We start from the raw sequence: 25,860 nt of genomic DNA on the forward strand, positions 1-25,860 counted from the left end.
CGGGTGAATGGCAGATGGAACCACAACTAGCTAGGGCAGGAGGAAGTCTATTGGTGAACTGTGTGTACAAATCTATTGCCAGACATCTTGTGATGTTACTCATTATGCAAATACTTCCACAAACCTTTCTTGTCTGCCCTCATTTTCATAGAGATAACATCCGAGCCTGCATTCGGTTCACTCATTGCGAGAGCTCCCACATGATCACCACTGATTAACTGCAAAGAAAAATCAGTTAAACAGATGCAAACTCACCTCACTAATCAACTGGAGTGAGGCCAGAAGCTGCAGTAGAAGCAATTTATAGAATACAACAAATACATTTGATTTCTAGTTGTGCTTTACAGATTTTTCTTCTCTGCTGTCTACTTGACAAAGTGGAAGATCGCCCAGATACATAATGCCCACTAAAAGCAGCACAATTCTAACCCACCTAATTATCACCCAGTCTACTCCCAATCAGCAATATTGATCAGAATCTGACTTACTTTCACTGACAAGTTCATGAAGTTTGTTATTTTGTGGCAGCAGTACAGTGCAATACACTTAAATAGCATAAAAAGCCGTAAAAATAGGGAGCTACTGTTCCCAGACGATTTAGAAATTTGATGCTATTCCTAAAAGGTTGAGTGTGTGTCTTCAGGCTCTTCCCTGATAGCAGCAATGAGAAGGGGTAGAGGAGCCTGAAGATGCAGTAGTTATTAGGTACTATCCTGCTCCCTGATGCCCAGCTTATATTTTGACAGAACCAGTCTACTGAGGACCTCAATGCAACCATATACCAAATGCGGGCCAAAGAGTCAAATTACAGAGGTGAGGCAAGAGTTATTTGCTTTAAGATCAAGGCTGCATTTGATCTGGAGTGACATCAAGGGTCTCTATTAAAATTAAAGTGGAAGAAAGGGGAATCATTTCAATAGCTGCAGTTCCAATTTGCATAAAGAAAAGAAGCGTGGTCAATCATGGCGTCATACAGAATAAAAACAGACACTTTGGTCTACCGTGCACATGCAGATCATCATGTTACCCAACTGTCCTCATCCCATTCACCAACACTCAGCTGTACCCTCAGGGGTTCAGGCCCTAAGCCAAACTACTTTCAGCTGCTTCATCAAGAAGTTTCCTTCCCTCAAGGTCAGAGGCGGGATTGTTTGCTGATCATTACAGGGTTAAATTTTATTCTCAGAGCCTCAGGAAAAATTATGATGCAGCAAGACAACACTCAAACACAGGCTGGGAAGTGGTAACTAATGCACCACAAAATGCTGGGCAATCATCATCTGTTAACAAATCAGAGTCTACCTATGTACCCGTAATATTCAATGACACCACTGCTCAGAAACCCGTATGCCTATCTGCATAAATCCTGTGGTTTCAACAGCAGGCCAGAGTTTGGATATTTTCCTGCATCAAGTGACTCACCTCCTGATATCCCAAAGCCTAACATCTATGAGGCACGGCAGGAACTCAATGAAGTACACTCCAATTTGCCAAGATGAGTGCCACACTAAAATAAAGAAGGGCAGAACAACCCACTTGATTGCCATCTCACTGTCACCGCATTAAACATTCAATCCCCAGCAGCAGCACATTGTGGTTGCAGTGTAGCATCTACAAAATGCAGTACAGTACAGTATTCAACAGGGCTACTCTGCAGCAACGTCAAACAAGACATCGTTCTCGTTTGGGAATATATCACTGTTCTGTCATTGTTTTGTTTGAATCATGGAGCTCTGTCTCCAACAGCACCATGACAGCACTTTCAACATAAAGGACAAAAGAAATTCAAGATCAGCTTCCTGCTCCCACAACTCCGGTCTACCCCACCAACTCTGCCAAGGGCAATTAAGGATGGGCAATAAATCCTGGCCTTGGCAGCAATCCCCACATCCTAAAAAGTATATAAATACAAAATATATCTCCTAATTCAAGAGCTATTGGTTCACTTAAAGTAGACAAGTTCAGTAATACTCATCTTGTTTGGTATGTTGAAATTCTCCTTTAAAATGCTGTGGCCTGTTGTTCCATTGAAATTTTATCCTGGCTACCTATGTAATCTTGTTTTTGGAAATAATGCAGAATGGAGGAATTCTAGGCAGTTGGAATAAAATTCCAGCAACCTTTGTGGTCACTTGATTGGTTGCAGGAAGGGCAGGACTGGCAGTTCAATATTCCGGGGTTCTGTTGTTTTAGATGCGACAAACGGGAGGGATTAAAGGGGGAAGAATGGTGTTACTAGTCAGGGAAAATGTCACGGCAGTGCTCAGTCAGGACAGACAGAGAACTCGTCTAATGAGGCTTTATCGGTTGAACTGAGGGATAACACAGGTAAGGTCACATTAATAGAGCTTTATTATAGACCACTGAACAGTCCACAGAATTTAGAGAAACAAATTTGCACAGAGATCACAGACTGTTACAAGAAAAGTAGACGTCCCAACAATAGAGTGTGCTCGATCTTCTACTAGGGAGTGGGACAAGGCAGGTAACAGAAGTTTGTGTAGGGGAACACTTTGATCTAGTGATCACAATGCCATTAGTTTCAAGGTAATGATGGAATAGGATAGGTCTGGTCCTCGGGTTGAGATTCTAAATTGCAGAAAGGCTAATTTTGGTTTTTTTGTGTGTGCCTGTGCGCATGCGAGTCTGTGCGTGTGCGTGTACATCTGTGCGTGTGCGTCCGTGATGATGTCTTTTTATGGCTTTTACAAGGCACGGAGCGAGAGAGAGAGAGACTGTGTGGCGCGCCACTCCTCGCACAGACATTTTTGCAGTATTTTTCCCTTGATTTTTACGAGGTCGAGTTGTGATCTCGACATTCAACCCAGCACGGATGGAAAGCATACTTGGGAGCGGACCCGACTAGTTTTGAACCCGGGAACCTCCGCTCCCGGGTCTGGCGCCGATGTCATTGTGCCACCAGCCGGCCCAGAAAGAAAGGCTAATTTTGATGGTATCAGCAAGTGTCAATTTGGACAGGCTGTTTTCTGACAAAGGTGCACTTGGTAACTGGGTTAGGCCTTCAGAAGTGAAATTTTGAGAGTATAAACCTTGTATGTGTCAGTCAGTATAAAAGGCAAGGATAACAGGTTTGCAAACCTTGGTTTTCAAGAGACATTGAGGCCCTGGTTAAGAAAAAGAAAGTATAGGCAGTTAGGAATAAATAAGGTACCACAGGAGTATAAGAAATGCAAGAGAACATTTAAGAAAGAAATCAGGAGAGCTAAAAGGCAGTTAAGGGCTTCTAAAGTTATGTTAAGAGCAAAAGGATTGCAAGGGACATAATTGATCCTCTGGAAGATCAGAATGGTAATTCATGTGTGGAGCTAAAAGACTTGGGGGAGAACTTAAATAGATTTTTTTGTATCTGTATTTACTCGGGAGATGGACACAGGGTCCATAGCAGCAAAGCAGCAGCTAGGTCATGGACACTACACAGATTACAGAGGAGGAGGTGTCTGCTGTCCTGAGTCAAATCTGGATAGACAAAACCCCAGGGCCTGACAAGCTGTTCCCTCACACCCTGTGGGAGGCAAACACAGAAGTTGCAGGGCCCCTAGCAGAGATAGTTAAATCATCCTTAGTGACAGGTGAGGTCCCAGAGGACTGGAGGATAGCTAATGTTGTTCTGCTGTGAGGAGAGCGAGGAAGACTGTAAAGGATAAAATTAATAAAGTTTCTCTTATTCATAATAAGATAACCAATGGCAGATGGAATTTGATGCAGACAAATGTGAGGTGTTGTACTTTGAAAGGACCATCCAGGGGAGGTCTTACAAAGTGAGCGGTAGGGGACCAGGGAATTCAGTAAACAAAGGGATCTGGGGATACAGGTCCATAATTCATTGAAAGTGGCATCACAGGTAGATATGGTCATAAAGAGAGCTTTTGGCACACTGGCCTTCATAGATCAAAGTATTGAGTACAGAAGTTGGGATGTTATGTTGAAGATGTACAAGACATTGGCAAGGCCTAATTTGGAGCATTGTGTCCAGCTTTGGTCACCTACCTACAGGAAAGACATCAATAAGATTAAAAGAGTACAGAGAAAATATACAAGGATGTTGCCAAGACTGGAGGACCTGAGTTATAAGGAAAGTTTGAATAGCTTAGAACTTTATTCCTTAAAACGTAGAAGATTGAGGGGAGATTTGATAGAGGTATACAAAATTATGCGAGGTAGAGAAATGGTAAACACATGCATTTTTTCCCAGAGGTTAGGCACAACTACAAGTAGAGGTCTTGGGTTAAGGATGAAAGGTGAAATGTTTAAGGGGAACATGGGAGAAACTTCTTCACTTGGTGAGAGAGTGGAACGAGCTGCCAGCGCAAGAGGTGGATGTGCTTTCGATTCCAACATTTAAGAGGTTTGTATAGGTATATGGATGGGTGGGGAACTGAGGGCTATGGTTGATGGGACGAGGCAGTTTAAATGGTTTTGCATGGACTAGATGGGCCAAAGGGCTGTAGTTTTCTATGACTCTATAATGTCCACCTATTTCATCTTTGCAATTTTGTTAATACAGGTGGTACTTGATTAGGCATAATTTGCTAGTCCAGTGCAACTGACTGCATACTATTATTATAGTTAGAATGCACCCTCCAGCTGTCATTACCCTAACTCACGCACTGTCACCCGTCTCCTGTAACCTCACTAACTGCAACAGAAGTTTAATAAAAATTAGTCCAGACAGATGCATGGCACAAATTTATATACCTTACCTTGCATAGTACTGTGGTATCATGAGAACACAAAAAATGGAAGATTTGATCTCAGTATCACTTTTCTGCAGCAAGCCCATACATTCCTCAATTCCTTTAATACAGTGGATTCTGGTTCATTAGGCCATCTGATAATCTAGGCAGTCACTGATTTGGGACAACTCTTAAAGCACAAAAACTAATTGAGAAAAGAGCCAGATTCTCTTCATTTATTTGGGATACTGCACCACTTAGTTGGGGTAGGAGACTTTTGCCAAACAGTTCTTGACTAGCGTCAGTCACGTACGCTTGTGTGACTGTTAAGACACTACATCGTGCTTAGAAAGAACAGTTCTTCCAATAGTGCCAGCTGTGTGTGTTTATGTTCAAAAATCAGTGATTTTTGTTACTGATTGTTGGCGATAAATAAGCAGTAAGAGAATTCAGAACTGTTTTGCTTACTGTAGTTTCAAACATTCAGGCTTGGAAATGACAGAAATGGCTGGGAAGGAAAATGAAACTATTTCACTACTTGCCCACATTATGCCCTCATCTCCTTACTGATTTTGCTTTCTGTTTGTTTGAGTCAATGCCATTTGGCATTACTGGTGTTATGTCATTCTTTGTTTTCAGGTCTCCCACCTTTCTACGCTTTTCCATTTTGTCACCATTCGGCCAAATTCTGTAATAACTGTTAGGTTAAGCCCACTTTTCTGTAACCCATTAGTTTGGTTATCATACTATGAATAAGAAAAACTTTTATAATTTGAAGTATTGTGTGCAGTTTTTGTCACCTACCTATAGAAAAGAAGTAAATAAGGTTGAAAGAGTACAAAGAAAATTTACAAGGATGTTGCCAGGTCTGGAAGACCTGAGTTACAAGGAAAAATTGAATAGGTTAGGAAGGTATTCCTTAGAACATGGAAGATTGAGGAGAGATTTGATAGAGGCATACAAAATTATGAGGGGTATACATAGGGTAAATGCAAGCAGGCTTTTTCCACTGAGGTTGGGTAGGACTACAAATAGAGGTCATGAGTTAAGGGTGAAAGGTTTAAGGGGAACATGAGGGGAAACTTCTTCATTCAAGAGGATTGTGAGAGTTTGAAATGAGCTGCCAGCACAAGTAGGGCATGTGAGTTCTATATCAATGTTTAAGAAGTTTGGATAGGTACATGGATGGTGAAGGTATGCAGGTCGATGCGAGTAGGCAGTTTAAATAGTTTTGGCATGGTCTAGATGGGCCGAAGGGCCTGTTTCTGGGCTGTACTCTTCTACGACTATGACTGTAAAATTATATAAATATTTACATTGTTGGAGGGTTATTCAAATAAAACTTAATAAGCGCTGCTTTACCTTGGGTAAATATTTCTTCTTCTGATCTTCATTGCCGTTTCTCACCAGCTGATTGATGCACAGGTTGGAATGGGCTCCGTAACTGAGGCCAATAGCAGCAGAAGCTCGGGTTATTTCTTCCATAACGAGGACATGATCTAGGTATCCACCTCCAGTTCCTCCATACTCCACTGTAAGACACCATGGGATTACTTAAACAGGATGCCCACTAAGTATTCTCTAACAAGAACACAAACCAGATATGCAGGACATATGATGGCTGTAGGGAACAAGCAGGAATAACGTAAATGTGTTTACGGGAAAGCTAAGCAAGAGGTGGGAAGAAATAGAATGATTTATTGATAATAAAATGCTGCAAGACTGAAGGTGACTTAACTTCATTGCAGCAATCAAGTATTCTTCATTGCAGCAATCAAGTAACTGTAACTATACAGTTTAGTTCATATTATGCTAAACATAAAGGTTTAAAAAAAAGTTCAATCCATTCAAGAACTTGGTTCAAGCAATTCCAAGCCACACCAAATATTTTTGCCAGAGTAGAAATCTCAATTCTAGAGAGCACAGCTTTAAGGTGCGAGATGCCTGGAATGGGCTGTTGGGTTGGTGGTGGAAGTAGCTATGAGAGTGGCAAATGGGGCTTTTAGCTAAGGACATGAATGGATCACGTGCAATGAGCAGGAAATGAAGCATATGGATCATATTCAGTGAGAAAAGAGTTTAATTGGTAGCCTCCACCTGATAGCACGAACTCTAACTTCCAATAATTTCTTCCCCACTTCCCCTTCTCTTTTTCCATTCCTCATTCTGGTTCTCTTTTCACCACTTCTCTTCTCAATTGCCCTTTATCTCCCTCTAATGCCTCTCCTCATTCCCTTTTCTTCCACTGTCCACTTCTCTGAGTTTCCTTCTTCTTCAGCCCTTTACCTCATCCACCTATTACCTCCCAGCTTCTTACTTCACCCCACGTACCCCACCCACTCATCTTGCCCCTCACATGGTTTTACCCATCACTTGCCAGCCGGTACTCCTTCCCCTCCCCGTGCCACCTTCTTCTGGTTTCTTCCCTCTTTCCGTTGCTGAAGAATGGTCTTGGCTAAAAATGCCAACTGTTTATTCCTCTCAGTAGAAGCTGCCAGACCTGCTGAGTTACTCCTGTATTTTAAATTAATCCAGTATAACTGGGCATCATGTACAGCATAGGTATTGGGGCCAAGGCCTTGAACTGCTTTATGCTTTACATTCTAATAATATGTGCCCTCTACATTCAGCTAAATACAAAACACATTTCACAATTTCAATTTGTGTTCATTGACATATAATTCACTTGCATTTCAATGAGTGAACACTAAAGAGGAAACCTACTATCAAAATTAATTCATCTTTAGATGAAAAGTTAAATCCTTGTGGGTAGATATAAGTACTCTTATTAAGATGCACAGGGGATTCTCACCAGCAATCTAAGCAACATTTAATTAGGAAGTACATCATAATCAATGTAATCCACTCTTTCATGGGTTCTGTAATAACATGCAAAATAGGACTCCATTAGCATATGGTCATTAGATATGCAACTCAGCATACAAACACTTTCGTATGCTCTTCAATATGAGGCCCACAGCCAATAATTTGAAAGAAAGACTGTGCGAAGGAGCTGGATTGGCCCTTCCCCTCAGCAACAAATACTGCTGGGGGAGGTGACCTATCAAGGTACAGCAGCAGCTGCCAAGCCAGTGGCACTGTGGCAGGCTCTGAGGCTCGGCAGGGAAGGGTAAAGTCAGGCAGAGCAATAGTGATAGGAGATTTGATAGTTAGGGCACAGACAGGAGATTCTGTGGGAACAACAATGAGGCCAAGATGGTGTGTTGCCTCCTAGATACTAGGGTCAAGGATGTCTCAGAGCAGCTGCAGAATATTCTCAAGAGAATATTCTCTGGTGAGCAGCCAGAGCTTGTGGTGCACATTGGCACCAATGACAGGGGTAGAATGGAGGAAGGGGCTGAAGAGGGGAGGTAGTAATCTCTGAATTACTCCTGGTGCCACGTGTTAGTCAGGACAAAATTAAGATCATAATACAGATAAATGAGTGGCTGATGAACTGGTGCAGGAAACAGGGCTTCAGATTCGTTGATCATTGGAATCTCTTCTGGGGCAGGGTAACCAGTACAAGGGGGATGGGTTGCACCTAAACTGGAGGCATAACAATACCCTACAAACTAGGAGCCAGAGCACCGGGTCAGAAAGTGGAGGGATGAAGAGGAAGGTAGTAGATGTCAGGACTAATAAAAACAGACAGGAGCAAAGTAATAGATATGATGAGATGGCTACATTACTGCTAGGAGTATTATGTGTAAAGGTGATGAACTTTAGAACATGGAACTATAATGTTGTGGCTATTACAGAGACCTGGTTGGCAGAGGGACAGGACTGGGTGCTTAATGTCCCACAGTATTGATGCTTTAGAAAAGACAGGGAAAAAAAAGGGGGAAGGGGAGGATTGCATTACTAATCAGGGATAATATCACAGCTACACTCAGAGAAGACATAATGAAGGGCTTGTCCCGAGTCAAAGAACTCTAAAATAGGAAGGGTGCAATCACTTTGATGGGATTGCACTACAGACCCCACAGTAGCCACCAGGACCTTGAGAAACAGATATGCAGGCAGATTAAGGAAAGGGGTAAAAGCAAGAGTGTTATTGTCATGGAGGACTTCAACTCCCTAATATAAATTGTGACCTTCTTAGTGAAAGAGGTCTAGATGGGGCTGAAGTCGTTAGGTGCATCTAGGAGGACGTCTTAATTCAATTTGTAGATAATCAGCATGGTAGTGTAGTGGTTAGCACAAGGCTTTACAGAACAGGGTACCTGGGTTCGATTCCTGCCACTGCCTGTAAGGAGCTTGTAGGTTCTCCTCGTAACTGCATTGGTTTTCTCCCATAGTCCAAAGACATACCAGTTGGTAGGTTAATTGGCCATCATAAATTGTCCTGTGATTAGGCTTGGATTAAATGAGGGACTGTGCAACAGCATGGCTCAAAGGGCCAGAAGGGCCTATTCCATGCTGTAGCCCAATACATAAATAAATAAATAAATAAACAAACATACAACACAACAAACAAACAAACAAGAGGTCTGTACTGGACCTGTTGTTGGGTAATATGCCTAGTCAGATGAACGACCTTTCAGTGGGTGAGTTAGGGGACAATGACCACAACTCCTTAAGTTTTAAGATAGCTATAGATTAGAATAAGTATGGACTTTGTGGGATTAAATTGGAGCAGGGCAAATTATGAGGATATTAGGCAAGAATTAAGGAGAGTTAATTGGGAACTGCTGTTTTTTTGGCAAATCCCATCTGACATTTGGAGGGTGCTTAAAGACCAACTGCACAGAGTACAGTACAGTCCACATATCTTCCAGTCAAGAAGAAAGGACAAGGATGGCAAGGTAAGGTAAGACAGCCTTGGATATCGAGAGATGCGATAAATTTAGTCAAGAAGAAAAAGGAAAAGTTTGCAAAACTTAGTAAGCTAGAATCAAACAGAACCCTTGAGGATTATAAAGAAGCCAAAAACAAACTCAAGAGGGGAATTAGGCAAGACAGGAAGAGCCACGAAAATTCCTTGGCAAGTAGGATTAAAGAAAACCGCAAGGTATTCTATAAATACATTAAGAGCAATAGCATAATCAGAGAGAGGGTAGGACCACTCAAAAATAAAAGTTTAAAGTAAATTTATTATCAAAATACATATATGTCACCATTTACAACCATGAGAGTAATTTTCCTGCTCAATAAATGTAATAATCATAACAACAGTGGTCCCCAACCACCGGGCCGCGAGGAAACGATATGAAAGTCAGCTGCACCTTTCCTCATTCCCTGTCACGCCCACTGTTGGAACTTGAACACACGTGAGGTCATTACCCGCGCGTCATCCATGTCAGCGCGGGAAGATGATCAACTCAAGCTTGCAAATGACAGTGGGCTGAAAAGTATGTTTGACATAACACCTCTGCCGGCATTCTGGATCAAAGTCAAGGCTGAATATCCTGAGACAGCCACGAAAGCACTGAAAACGTTGCTTCCATTTCCAACATTATATCTCTGCGAAGCAGGGTTTCCTACAATGAATGCAACGAAAACTAAATTGTGGAATAGACTGGACATAAGGAACCCCTTTCAAGTACCACTGTCTCCCATCACCCCCCGATGGGACAGTCTTGTTGCAGGGAAACAAGCCCAGGGCTCCCACCGATTCAGTGATATTGGTATGTTGCAATGATTTTATACGTTCATATGGGGAAAATATGTGGTGTGTGTTTAATATTAAATTCATTAGATAAACCCTTTTAGAAACAAAATTGAGTGTATTAGCCACTTAAAAGTGACTTAGTTAACTTATCACTTTTATTCCGGTCATGATTAACACCCCCCCACCCCCCTCCCACCGGTCTGCAAGAATATTGTCAGTATTAAACCAGTCCGCGGCGCAAAAAGGGCTGGGGACCCCTGTCATAATGGAACCAATGAAAAACCCTGTCAGGGCAGACAACAAACTGCAAATACAAAAAAGAGAAAAAATAATAAATAAATAAGCAATGAGATGAGATGAAGAGTCCTTGAAAGTGAGTCCATAGGTCGTGGACATAAGAGAAACGTTTGCTTGGATGTGGAGGATGTGCGTGGGGCCCTTAATGAATACTTACATCATTATTTATCAAGGAGGAGAATGTGGAGGATAGGGAGATCAGTGTCAAGTATATTGATATGCTAGAGCATTTCAAAGTAAAGGAGGAGGTAGTGTTGGGTCTCTTAGAGCATTAAGGTGGTTAAGTTCCCAGGGCCTGGTGTGATATACCACAGGTTATTGAGAGAGGCAAAAGAAGAGATTGTTGGGGCCTTAACCAATAAATCCTCTCTAGCCACAGGTGAGACCTGGAGGACTGGTAATGCTGTTCCACTATTCAAGAGGGGAACCAGGGATACTCCTGGAAACTATAAACTCGTAGGTCTCAGGTCAGTGATAGGGGTATTACAGGAAAGAGTTCTTAGGGATAGGATTTATGAGCATTTGGAAAAACATTGCCTAATTAGGGAGAGCCAGCATGGCTTTGTTCAAAGTTCAAAGTAACATTCATTATCAGAGTACCTGTCACCACATACAACCATGAGATTCATTTTCCTGTCGTCATACTCAGCAAAGCTATAGAATAGTAACTACATACAGGATCAACGAAAGAACAAGTAGACCATAGAAGACAACAAACTGTGCAAATGCAAATAAAGAAATATTAATAAATAACGAGATAAAAAGTCCTTAAAGTGAAATCATTGATTGTGGGATCATCTCAATAGAAAAATGTAGTTATCCTCTTTTGTTCAAGAGCCTGATGGTTGAGGGGTAGTAACTGTTCTTGAACCTGGTGGTGCGAGTCCTGAGGCACCTGTACCTTCTACCCGATGGCAACAGCCAAAAAACAGCATGACCTGATATAATGTTAAATCAGGTACGCAAGTGAGACAGGAAATACACCGACTTCGAATAGGTATGTTAATCATTTATTTATAAAAGGTAAAAATTTGACCAAACATTCATGTCCCCCAAGTTACAGACAATACAAAGCTGAATACTCAACAAGTATACATATATTCGACAAGCATACTCAGTTAAAAGTACACGTGGAGCATGCCTTCACAATGGGCATGCCTTAAACAAAGGAAGAAGAGAGCATGCCCCTTCCATGTGCAATTTTATATACACAGGATTTTAAAAACTGGACACCAGGTACCTATCCAATGGGAAAAGTAGCTGCAGCTTCTGAACTAACCAATCACAACAGAAAGTGACTTTCAACAATCAGAATAAGGCATACCCCCCACAGAACACTCCACCCCTCGAGAGTTGCGAACGTGATGATCCAATCCCCAGACTAATATGAATCTTGCGAACTCCCAACTAAGTTACGCATGGAACACAAAGTACAATACCCAGTCCTGTAAACCCAATAGGTATACTCTAGTAGCCCACCAGCTTTCCCTTTGTCCCAAAAGGGCACCAGCCTCACCCTGGAGTGTAATAGCCAATGAACTGCTCCCCCACTTAATTTTATACACAGACTCTGAGATACGACCAACCAGGTAAGTGATGTTCACCAACCCATCAGGAATGTAGGTGCTGCATTCTTATCCACTAACAGTACCAGTGCCACATTCCTTTGTGAGCAGGTAATCCAAGGCATCAGTTCCTGGGACAATCTGGGCATTCCATGCTGAGAAAGGCTATCATTCAAAACATCCTTCCTTCGTAATAGCCCTCTTACCGACCAGCATGGGCAAGGTGCTCATTCAAGGCACTGGGGTGGCATTCATAGGGCATCACATATCAACCGGACCATCCTGTGGGAACAATGGGTAGAACTGTATATCTAGCGAATGCCATTTATTTTCCAACATGGGCCCAGCTTCACAACACCATTTGGCATAGACAGCTGTCCCAGGATACGGCTCCTGCTCACACTTGCCATCCACCTTCCCCCTTGTACCTGTAATGAACATACCACCTACACCAGCACTCTGTCAGGCGGGGAAATCACTTTAAGAATCAGGACCTTCCAATTCAACATGTGGTGTGTAGGGACATACCAGCCCTTAAAACACTTACTCCACCAGGGCTATTAAGGTTTAAGTCCCTTAAGGCTGTTACCATACTGTGGGTTGAGGTTGGCTGTAAAAGACTATCCCCTCTCAGCTCCCCCAAAACAGAATTCCAAAATCTGAGAGGCCAGATAATTTCCTCAATAGTCTTTCTTTGTCACTAAAGGTATCAATATCAGTGGCATTCCTTCTGTGATGTAGTAAAGAGTCTTCAAACAAATTCAGCAATCTGACCCACTGGTTCAGTGCACAAGTTCAAATGCCAACCACAGGACTAGGATCTCCCACCACAAATCAGCAGCCACCTCTTTGCCATTCTGCAATGCAGGGAGATACAAATGCACTCACTCCTGATTAGTCGCTGGACATTTAGAAAACACAAAAACAATAGAACTACAAGAATTGCTCCCCAAATGCTCAATTTCCTCTGAAATGTGGGCATCTCATATCCAGAATAAAGTTGCCCAAATTTCAACTCAAATTTCATATAGCCACTATGAAAAATGAGTCATCCCTAAAACCAATTACTAAAAACAAAGTAACAGATTAAGACACAACAATAAACACGTAACAGATTAGAACACAAAGCCCAGGGTGCATTCGTCTTATTTTAAAACTTGCTATGGAATTGCAAAAACATAAAACATAGTTAATTTCTCACAGAGAAACAGCACTTATCAGAGAACAACTGATAAGGGAAAAAACAACTGGGTGAGGCCCAACACACTCAGAGTCCATAGACACATGCACACAAAAACAAACTGACGCGTGTGGCCACACCTCACATTTCTCCACATTCAAATCATTCACATTCTATTTACAGGAAAGATGGATGAAGGTCGAATGACCCCCCCCCCCCCACTCCCCACAACAACGAGGTGGAAAATGTACTAACCACCCCGATCCCCAGTGCTGCCGAACATTAGCTAATATCCTTTGCAGGGAGCCCTGAATGGAATGCGAAGAACCTGGCAGAGGACAAAAGGAACCCCTATCTGCAGAGGACTTGAGTGACCTTTCCCCCACAACAGCCTCCCTTTTCTGTACAGAACTTCCTCCACATTGCATAGAGGGTAGGGGTCGAAAGCCCATTTACTTGCTCCTCCGGAACTCCAGCTTTAAGCAATGCTAAGAACATTTCTTTACGGGATATCAGGGACCCCCCCACTCCCCATCTGCTTATCTAACTTCTGTACTTGGCTACACGCACCCTCTTCTACATACTCTAAACCTTGTAATAATTGAATCGCTGTACTTATAGGGTGACCAACAGCCGGTGCTATTAAAGACAGCACTACTCCTTTAATTGGGAAAACTGCCTCCTTAACCCACAACTTCAGAAGTTAATTCAATATTGTCTGGTGGGCTACCACTATCGTGGTATATCTCTGTGATAAGAGCCCATGGGCATAGAACTTTAGTACCCTCCTCTACTCTGCTCCACTCCACTCGGGGTTTTAAATTCCATTCAGTAAGAGTGGGATACCCAAGTTTAACTGCTGCCATTACCCAAATCCATAGTGATGTATTATGCTCAAGAGAAGCAAGCAGTGTTCTCAGGCTGTTATTGATTTCATGCTGGGACAACAGACTCCCTAAAACACCCATCTATGTGTTAGGTAGGATCACTCCAGTACACCCCCCCCATCCCATATTCTGAATAACAACACAGCCAAAGATTCCCCAGCCTTTTTTGTCTGTACCTATCCCCTAAACTCACTAAATCCTGAGTGGAGAATTCTCTGAGCTCTGTTGCGTCAAAGGTGTCCACTACACCATACCCCAACACATTCCTTAGCCTCCTCCCCTTAAGACAAAGTATCTGCAGGTCAATGCTCCCCATCGTGGGTGAGGGAACACATAATCATTGGCCTGGCCCATCCTGTTTCCGGCACACAAGGGAGAGGGCAATCATTTCAAGGATTAAACTGAGGGGTCCACACTACTCACTCTCCCTCATTTTCATCATTGAGCCAAATATCCCCATCTCCCAGCACCACAGTAGGATCATCGACCCATCTCAACATGGCCCGAAATTTCACTGGAGCAGGTTCTCAACTGGCCCCTCAAGTTGCCTCTAAATTCTGTACTTTCATGAGCCGACAGGCTATCTGTATACTTGATCTTCTAACTTCATAGCCCTACTCTGCGCCATTAATAGTGATTTGCTTAGAATAACAGATCTTCCAATTCATTAATACCAGCTATTTCTTTATACTGATGTCTTAGAATTATTACAAACAGCCCGAAAGCATCTCTTTCCTCCTGAGAAAACCTAACGATTTAAGAACAGAAACAATGTAATGTCCTATTTCAATCCCAGCGAAACCTAACTGGTCTGACCAATCTACTGGCATTCCAAAACCCATCAGTAAGTTACTGAGACTTCCAAAGCCTGCGCTACTATCTACCCACCTTGGGACTCTGCATCTCTCACAGGGTCCTCTCTTTTAAATAACCTCTTTACCCCACCATTTTCCTTAGCAGAGTTCATGGAAAAATCCATTTTGAAAATCATAAATCCTTCTGGTCTGACCGCTGCATCCATTGTGTCAACAGACAGCCACACTTTGGTACAGCAAACAACTGAGATCTGCCTCACCTGCCTCTGATACAGCAGCCTTGCCCTGAGACCGTCAATCTTATTTTCTAGCCACTGCGCATTTGGCAACAAGATGCTTGGTAGCGGAGGCCTCATCCCTCTGCATTTCAGCCTGAATTGGATCCCTGCTCTCCTGCCACGTTTTCAGCCATGGCAGTGACCCTTAAAGGCACTGCATTTAACTCCACGTCTTATCATCGATCGTGTGATCTGAAGATCATTGATGTCATTGAAAATTCTGTTGTTAACAGGATATTTACATGCTGCAAGTTGCAGTGAAAGTAATTCAAAAGTAGTATACTTAAGAGGAAATCTGGAACAATTTTCTGTAGCCCAAAGAAAGTTGCCGATGATCATTGTTGCCATCTTGAAACCCTAATTCATCTTCTTGTGGGCATACTCAATAAATCCATAATAGAATAAATGAAGACCGCACCAACTTGGGCATTTAACCAGTGTGCATAAAACAACAAACTATGCAAGTACAAATAGAAATAAATAAGCAATAAACATCAAGAACATGAGATGAAGAGTCCTTGAAAGTGGGTTCATAGGTTGTAGGAACACCTCAACGATGGGACAAGTGTTGAGTGAAGCCATCCATCTGGTTCAAGAGCCTGATGGTTCAGGGGTAATAACTGTTCCTGAACCTGGTGGTGCAAATCCCGAAGCTTTTGTACTTTCATCCTGATGGCAGCAGAGAGAAGAAAGCACGTCCTAGGTGGTGGGGTTCCCTGATGATTGATGCTGCTTTCCTGTGATAACACCTCGTGTAGATGCACTTAATGGTGTGGAGTGTTTTACCCATGATTGACTAGGCCATATCCACTACTTGTGTGGGGCAAGTCATATTTAACTAACTTGAATGAGTTTTTTGACGAGGTGATAAGGGTGACTGATGAGGGTAGAGCTGTGGATGTTGCTTACATGGGATTTAGTAAGGCATTTGACAAAATGAAGTCCCTCATAGGAGGCTCATCCAGAAGATTAAGATGCATGGTATCCAAGGTGAATTGGCCATTTAGATTTAGAACCTACTTGCCCAGGGAAGACATATGGTAGTGGTTGAAGGGAACTATCTTAGCTGGAGGTCTGTGATTAGTGGTGTTCAGTTGTAATTAGTGTTGTCTGGCAGAGATCTGTACTGGAACCTCTGCTGTTTGTAACGTATTTAAATGAACTAGATGAAGATATACATAGTTGGGTTAGTAAGTTTGCAGATTGGTGGTGTTGTGGATAGCGTAGGCAACTGGCAAAGAATACAGCAGGGTGTAGATATGTATGGAGAAATAGCAGATGGAGCTTAACCCGGCCAAATCTAAAGTGTTGCATCTTGGTAGATCAAATGTAAGAGATGGAGACCCTTAACTGTATTGATGAGCAGCGGGATCTTGGGGTCCAAGTTCTTCGCTCCCTGAAAGTGGCTACACAGGTTGATATGGTGGTTAAGAAGACATACGGCATGTTTGCTCTTATTAGTCAAGGCATTGAGTTCAAAGGTTAGGAAATTGTGTGGCAGCTTTATAAAACTTCAGTTAGGCGTTGAGAGGGTACAGAAGAAGTTTACAAGAATGCTGCTTGGATTACAGAGTATGTGCTACAACAAAACGTTGGACAAACTTGCTTTATCCGGAGTGACAGAGGCTGAGGGGAGATTTGATAGAAGTTCATAAGATTATGAGAGGCACAGATAGTGCTAACCTTTTACGTTCCATGTATCAATTTTTTCATGCACTAGTTCAGATGAGCCATACAACTCTTGTACCCTCATTCAATTCTTGTAAAAATATGTTAATACAGGTCGACCTTCACTAATCCGACTACCTGTAATCCGGTTCCTTCCATAATCTGGCACTGATTATACTTAATGTGATCCTTCTGTAATTCGGCATTTTCACTAATCCGGCACTCCTCAGGTCCTAGTGGTGCCGGATTAGTGAAGGTCAACCTGTATAGACATATTTAGCATTTTTACATGATATATAGATTTAACATAAAAACAAGATAAGCATTACTTACCTTAATGAGACTTTTGAGTCTGCTTTGATTTCGCCAAGCTTTCAATGTTTGGAGTTAAATTAGTTACTGAGAGCAGCAGAGAATTCTTCAAATTCGTATCAGTCAATCGTGACCTTATTTTGTTTTTAATCAATTTCATGGCTAAAAATGTTTTCACAAACAATGCACAAAGGTTTTCCTGACAGACCCGCTATAAATAAGAACTCATTTTCCCACTGTTCATTGAATTCACGCTTACTATCACTTTCTGCTTTTCTTTTGCACTGTGATGGGTAACTGAATGTAAAAACAAGGCTTAATTTTTGAAAAAGTACTAAACTGCAAATGTTCACAAAGGACGAACAAAGCACGACTCCGTAGTGCACGAGTGTCAATTGTAAACTGACCGGCAAAAACCTGCAACGCACTGCTGGTGCAGATGCCTGGCGCCTCAAGATCAAACAAGTATCAAACGTGTATTGAACAGTTGTGTAACGACTGCAGAACAAAAGTCCTTCTTTCCTAGTTTGATTCATTGAACATTTTTTAAAATTGAAAACAGATTAATGTGAAAGAAGATAACATTCACCAAAAGATGTGCACGAAATAATAAAATCACTAAAAATAATTGCTAAGTTTTAGATTTATTCTCAGTAGAACCCATTTCTAGCTCTAAACTACTTGAATTCCTGTTATAGATTTTTTTTCTACAAATCGGTTTTTGGTTAATACTTTTTGCAGGAGTAGGCTTACTTTTTTATTATCATCACTGGGGTGCAATGTGCCATTTCTAATCATCCAATGCGCCACTTTTGCCGCATGCGCTGTAGGTTGGCCATCCCTGGTGTAGACAGTCTGTATCTTTTGTACAGGTTTGAAATGTCTGATACCAGAGGCATGTATTTAAGCTGAGAGGGGGTAATTTCAAAGGAGATGTGAGGGGCAAATTTTTGTTTAATACACAGAGAGTGGTGGATGCTTGGAATGTGTGGCCTAGGGTGGTGGTCGAGGCAGATACATCAGAGATGTTTAGATAGATACATAAATGTGAGGAAAATGGAAGGATATCGACATTGTGTAGACTGAGGGGATAAGTTTAGATGGCCTTTTGATTACTAATTTAATTGGTTCAGCATCACATTGTGGGCTGAAGGGCTTGTTCTTATACTGTATTATTCTATGTTCTATAAAAACTTGTAAAGAGGTATAATTTTTTATATACTGTGGGGAATAAAAATCAGAGGCATATCCACATGCAGTGGTGCAAACACATCAACTGTAACTTTTTTAATCATCCAATTTCAAAGTCATTGACTCATGAATTTAAATACATTAATTAAATTACAGGACTAATAATGCAGGAAATTAGAGCTGAAACCTTACTAAAGCAATTTGAGAACAGGGATACAGTACCAATAGATCTGGAAGTGAAGTGCTGTCACAATGAAAGTGACTACAAAGCTGCAGGACTATCAGAAAAATCAAACTATTCACTCACTTGGAGAAGGAAGTTTATTTCTGAAATTCATTCCTTTTCACTCCCTCAACACAATAATCTACAGAGAGCATCACAATACATCATAGACACAATTCTCCCTACGTCAATAGTATCTACATGAGAAGATGCCACAAAAAGGTAATAGCTATCATCAAATATCCCTACTATCTGGGCTACGGCATCTTCTTGCAACTACCATTGGACAGGAGATACTGAAACCTGAAGTCCCATACATTCTACCAGGTTCAAGAACAGCTCTTCAGACAATTGACACAACTATAATCATTGTCTTAGTGTAGCAGTACTATGACCACTTTTGATCACTTTGCACTACAGAATACTTCATCTATTTTTGTTCTAATTGTGTTTTTTGTGTAAAAAGTGTGTACCCTGTATAACTTATGTTTAACATTTGTCTTGTGAATGCTGCTTATATGATGCCATGAGCCTATGATGCTGCTACAACTAAGATTTTCATTGCACCTATGCATTCATGTACAATAAACTTGACTTTGACTTGGAATAACAGGAATGACTTGTGAGGAGTGGACTAGCAAACTAAAGTTGTAGCAAATCTACATCACTGCAGTTCGAGACAATGTTATCAGCGATTTTCACAGGAGAGGCCCATAAATGCTGCTTTATCAATTGCATTCCTACTCTAAGGAACAATGACATAGCTGAGGTGTAGTTGGGTCGCTGCAGGCAGATTCATTGCTTTCCATTTTGCCAAGGCCTAGCCACCGTGTCTATTTAGCTCCACAGGTAACAGCATTCAGCCCAAAGTAACAGCACATTGCAAGAGCTACTATTGATTTCGGTCATTCCTTTTCATTCACAGGATTTTAAGTATTCAATATACTCGTTGCTTATTAATTGAATCTGCTTCTAGTGTGCTATCAGGCACAGAATTGTAATTCATAATATTTACTCAACTAATACTTTTCTCATTTGCCCAATTTCTTTTGTGTACCAGAGTCAATGTATAGCATCACCAGTTGTGAGTTTGCTCTTAAATGTTCACTTTCGACAATACTGGTTTGACTAGGACCAATTAACTCAACCCTGATATATTATGTTTAAAATAAATTTGTATCTATCCATATGACTTAGTATAATACACCTTGAACCAAGTCATTAAGATTTTTTGAGACCTTAAGCATTGACTATTTCAAGTTCCTGGGTGTCAATATCTCCGAAAACCTAATTTGGACCCAACATATAGGTGCAACTATAAAGAAGGCAGAGGGCACTATATTTCATTAGGAGTTTGAGGATGTCACCTAAAACATGTACATTTCTACAGATGTACCCTGGACAGCACTTTCACTGGCAGCATCACTATTTGGTATGAAGGGGGAGGGGTGGAAAGAAGGGGGGGGAGGGTGGAAAGAAGGGGGGGGAGGGTGGAAAGAAGGGGGGGGAGGGTGGAAAGAAGGGGGGGGAGGGTGGAAAGAAGGGGGGGGGGAGGGTGGTTGCTGTACAGGATCGAAATAAGCTCCAGAAAGTTGTCAACTCAGTCAGCTCCATCATGATCACTAGCCTCTGTAGAATCGAGGACATTTCAAGGAGTGATGCCTCAAAAAGGCGGCATCCTTTATTAAGGGCCCCCATCACGCAGGTCATGCCTTTTCTCACTGCTACCATCAGGAAGGAGGTACAGAAGCCTGAAGGCACACATTCAATGAATCAAGAACAGCTTCTTCTCCTCTGCCATCCAATTCCTAAATGGACATTGAACCCATGAACATGAGACCTCATTAATGTTTTTATTTCAGTTTTTGCACTACTTATTAAATTTAACTACTTAAAATATATACTTATCGTAATTCACAGTTTGGCTCCTATATTATGATGTACTGCATTGTATGCTACCTCAAAGTTAACAAATTTCATGACATACAGTGGTGCTAGGAAGTTTGTGGACACTATAGAATTTTCACCATTTCTACATATGTCCCAAAATGTGATCAGATCTTCACACAAGCCTTAAACTAGATAGAGAGAATTCGATCAAATAACACAAAACGTTATACTTGTTCATTTACTTATCCAGAAAAATGATCCAATATTACATGTATTTGTTGGAAAAAGTATGTGAGCTTCTGAGGGTAATGCCTTCTACAAAAGCTATTTGGAGTGAGGTGTACCAATCAATGAGATTAGATTGGAGATGTGATTTGTAGAGGTGCCCTGCCCAAGAAAGATCTGTTTATGTGTACTATTGCCTCGATCAAAACAACTTTCAGAGGACCTTAGAATTGTAGAGATGCATGAAGCTGGGAAAGGCTATAAAAGCATTTCTAAAGACCTGAGTGTTCATCAGTCCTCAGTAAGAGAAATTGTCTACAAATGAAAGAAACTCAGTACTCTTGCTACCTCTCCCAAAGAGTGGGCATCCTGCAAAGATCACACCAAAAGCACACCATACAATGCTGAGAAGTGGAAAAGGAACCCAAGGGTAACAGCAAAAGACGTGCAGAAATCTGTAGAACTTGGTAAAGTCTCTGTTCATGTGTCCACTATAAGAAAAACACTGAACAAGAATGGTGTTCATGGAATGACACCTTGGAGGAAACAACTGCTCTCCAAAAAAAAAACATTTGTTGTATGTCTCAAGTTTGCAAAAGACCACCTGGATATTCCACAACACTTCTGGGACAATGCTCTGTGGACAAATGAGACAAAAGTTGAACTTTTTGGCAGAAATGCAGATTGCTATGTTTGGAGGAAAAGGGGACTGGACACCCACACCAAAATCTCACCCCAACTGTGAAGCACGGTAGAAGAAATATCATGGTTTTGGGCTGCTTTACTGCCTCGGGGCCTGGTCAGCTTGCAATCATTGAGGGAACAATGAATTCAAAACTGTAACAAGACATTTTACAGGAGAATATCAGGGTAGCAGTCCATCATCTGAAACTTAATAGAAGTTGGATAATGCAACAAGACAATGATCTGAAAGGCAAGAATAAATCAACAACAGAATGGTTTAAAAAGAAGTAAATGCGTGTTTTGGAATGGACGAGTCAAGTCCTGACCTTAATCCTATAGAAATGTTGTGGAAGGACCTGAAGCAAGCAGCTCATACAAGGAAGCCCACCAACATCCGAGAGTTGTAGCAGTTTTGTAAGGAGGAATGGCCTAAAATTCCTCCAAGCCGACGTTCAGGACTGATCAATAGTTACTAAAACAAAGGTTCACATACTTTTTCCAGCAAATATAAGTAGTATTGCATTATTTTTCTAACAGATAAATGAAAAAGTATAATGTTTTTTTGTTACTTATTTAATTCATGATGGCGCTAAATGGCGACTCCTTTGCTTGCATCGTTGGAAATGGCTCTATTTCCATCTTTAATGTCTCTATTTTTCTCTTTCAGGGCTCTTTTAAAGACCCTGACCTGGAGTTACACGCTGACTTCGGTTCTTTGTGGGAATGGGACCCCAGCTTGGGGTTTCATGGCTGCCCATTATTCGGCACGCCAAAGACACAGCCTAAGAGCTCAGCTCGCTTTTGGAAGTCCGAGATCTCATGGCTCTGGAGACAGGTGGATCGAAGGTCGGTGTCCTGGCAGGAGATCGGTGTGTTCTGGGAGTTGAAAGATCTATGGCTGTGTGCCCAGAGACCTGAGATCTTTGGGCACAGAGCTCGGAAAAAATTATGCAATGGACTATTAACATCATAAACCAGTGAGCTGTTTGTTATGTCTCCCCTCTCGCTAAGAAAGAAAGAGATAGATAGAGAGAGATAGAGAGAGATAGAAAGAGATAGAGAGAGATAGAGAGAGATAGAGAGAGATAGAGAGATAGAGAGATAGAGAGATAGAGAGAGGGAGGGATAGAGAGAGGGAGAGATAGAGAAAGGGAGAGATAGAGAGAGAGATAGAGATAGAGAGAGAGATAGAGAGAGAGATAGAGAGGGAGAGAGAGAGAGAGAGAGGGAGGGAGATAGAGAGGGAGGGAGATAGAGAGGGAGGGAGATAGGGAGAGAGGGAGATAGGGAGAGAGGGAGATAGGGAGAGAGGGAGAGAGGGAGATAGGGAGAGAGGGAGAGAGGGAGAGAGGGAGATAGGGAGAGAGGGAGAGAGGGAGAGAGGGAGAGAGGGAGAGAGGGAGAGAGGGAGAGAGGGAGAGAGAGATGGAGAGATAGAGAGAGGGAGGGAGATAGAGAGGGAGGGAGATAGAGAGGGAGGGAGATAGAGAGAGAGGGAGAGAGGGAGAGAGGGAGAGAGGGAGAGAGGGAGAGAGGGAGAGAGGGAGAGAGGGAGAGAGGGAGAGAGGGAGAGAGGGAGAGAGGGAGAGAGGGAGAGAGGGAGAGAGGGAGAGAGGGAGAGAGATAGAGAGAGATAGAGAGAGATAGAGAGAGATAGAGAGAGATAGAGAGAGATAGAGAGAGAGAGAGATAGAGATAGAGATAGAGATAGAGATAGAGATATAGAGATAGAGAGAGATAGAGATAGAGATAGAGATAGAGATAGAGATAGAGATAGAGATAGAGAGAGAGAACGAGAACGCCTGTGGTTTGTCGAATACTGGGTGAACGTGTAGTCTTTGGCGTACTGCAAGTCTGTGTCTTTGCTGTTGTTTTGCTGCACGCTTGAGTGCTCAGAGGTGGGTGCTGATTCTTTTTTTTGCTGGTGGAGGGAAGCTGCGGGGGGATTTGGGGTTCTAACATTTAACTGTCATTCATCTTTGGGGGCACTCCTCTGTTTTTGTGGATAGTTGCGAAGAAAAAGCATTTTAGGATGCATGTCGTATACATTTCTCTGACATTAAGTGCACCTTTGAAACCTTTGAATTAAGTTCTCTTTATCTAGTTTTAGGACACGTGAAGATCTGATCACCATTAGACATAGGAGCAGAATTAGGCCATTTGGCCCATCGAGTCTGCTTCGCTATTCAATCATACAAAACCTACAGCACAATGCAGGCCTGTCGGCCCACAAAGCTGTGCCAAATATGTCCTTACCTTAGAAATTACCTAGGATTACCCATAGCCCTCTATTTTCCTGAGCCCCATCTACCTGTCCAGGAGTCCCTTAAAAAACCCTATCATATCCACCTCCACCACCATCGCTAGCAGCCCATTCCATGCACTCACCACTCTCTGCGTAAAAAATCTTACCCCTGACATCTCCTCTGTACCTACTTCGAAGCAGCTTAAAACTATGCCCTCTCGTGCTAGCCATTTCAGTCCTGGGAAAAAGCCTCTGACTATCCATAATATAAATACCTCTCATCATCTTATACACCTCTATAACAGGTCACCTCTCATCCTCCGTCGCTCCAAGGAAAAAAAGGCCGAGTTCACTCAACCTATTCTCATAAGGCATGCTCCCCAATCTAGGCAGCATCCCGGTAAATCTCCTCTGCACCCTTTTTATTGTTTCCACATCCTTCCTGTAGTGAAGCGACCAGAACTGAGCACAGTACTCCAAGAAGGGTCTGACCAGGGTCCTATATAGCTGCAACATTACCTCTCAGCTCCTAAACTCAATCCCATGATTGATGAAGGCCAATGCACCATATTCTTTCTTAACCACAGTTTCAACCTGCACAGCAGCTTTGAGTGTCCTATGGACTCGGACCCCAAGATTCCTCTGATCCTCCATACTGCAAAGAGTCTTACCATTAATACTATATTCTGTCATCATATTTGACCTACCAAAGTGAACCACCTCACACTCATCTGGGTTGAACTCCATTTGCCACTTCTCAGCCCAGTTTTACATCCTATCAATGAACCGCTGCAACCTCTGACAGCCCTCCACACTATCCACAACATCCCCAACCTTTGTGTCATCAGTAGATTTACTAACCCATCCCTCCACTTCCTCATCCAGGTCATTTACAAAAATCACAAAGAGTAGGGGTCCCAGAACAGATCCCTGAGGCACACCACTGGTCACCGACCTCCATGCAGAATATGGCCCGTCTACAACCACTTTCTGCCTTCTGTGGGAAAGCCAATTCTGAATCCACGAAGCAATGTCCCCTTGGATCCCATGCCTCCTTACTTTCTCAATAAGCCTTGCATGGAGTACCTTGTTAAATGCCTTGCTGAAATCCATATACACTACATCTACTGCTCTACCTTCATCAATGTGTCAGTCACATCCTCAAAAAAATCATTCAGGCTCATAAGGCACGACCTGCCTTTCACAAAGCCATGCTGACTACTCCTAATCATATTATGCCTCTCCAAATGCTCATAGTCCTGCATCTCAGGATCTTCTCCATCAACTTACCAACCACTGAAGTAAGACTCACTGGTCTATAATTTTCTGGGCTATCTCTACTCCCTTCTTGAATAATGGAACAACATCCACAACCCTCCAATCCTCTGGAATCTCCCCCGTCCCTATTGATGATGCAAAGATTATCGCCAGAGGCTCAGCAATCTTCTCCCTCACCTTCCACAGTGGCCTGGGGTACATCTCGTCCGGTCCCGGTGACTTATCCAACGATGCTTTCCAAAAGCTCCAGCACATCCTCTTTCTTAATATCTATATGCTCAAGCTTTTCAGTTTGCTCTAAGTCATCCCTACAATTGCCAAGATCCTTTTCCGTAGTGAATACTGAAGCAAAATACTCATTAAGTACCTCTGCTATCTCCTCCGGTTCCCCAGTTCCATACACACTTTTCCACTGTCACACTTGATTGGTCCTATTCTCTCACATCTTATCCTCTTGCTCTTCACATACTTGTAGAACGCCTTGGGGTTTTCCTTATTCCTATCTGCCAAGGCCTTCTCATGGCCTCTTCTGGCTCTCCTAATTTCTTTCTTAATCTCCTTTCTGCTAGCCTTATAATCTTCTAGATCTCTATCATTCCCTTTTTTTTTTGAACATTTCGTAAGCTCTTCTCTTCTTCTTGACTAGATTTACAACAGCCTTTGTACACCACGATTCCTGTACCCTACCATCCTTTCCCTGTCTCATTGGAGCATACCTATGCACAATTCCACGCAAATATCCCCTGAAATTTGCCACATTTCTTCCGTACATTTCCCTGAGAACATCTGTTCCCAATTTATGCTTCCAAGTTCT

The 25,860-nt window shown here is 42.2% G+C and overlaps 1 protein-coding gene across 1 annotated transcript in view; it reads right to left on the bottom strand.

Annotated features, from left to right (window-relative positions):
* ivd (isovaleryl-CoA dehydrogenase) overlaps nucleotides 1–25,860 on the bottom strand; it is a 117,522-nt gene that overhangs the window by 37,820 nt on the left and 53,842 nt on the right. The window contains exons 4-5 of the mRNA XM_072265095.1: nucleotides 6,057–6,226; nucleotides 125–218 (exon numbers count right to left, since the gene is read on the bottom strand). Coding sequence (XP_072121196.1) covers nucleotides 125–218; nucleotides 6,057–6,226 — 264 coding nt within the window. The remainder of the gene's footprint in view (nucleotides 1–124; nucleotides 219–6,056; nucleotides 6,227–25,860) is intronic.

Source organism: Mobula birostris, chromosome 1, assembly GCF_030028105.1.
Source record: "Mobula birostris isolate sMobBir1 chromosome 1, sMobBir1.hap1, whole genome shotgun sequence".
Taxonomy (NCBI): domain Eukaryota; kingdom Metazoa; phylum Chordata; class Chondrichthyes; order Myliobatiformes; family Myliobatidae; genus Mobula; species Mobula birostris.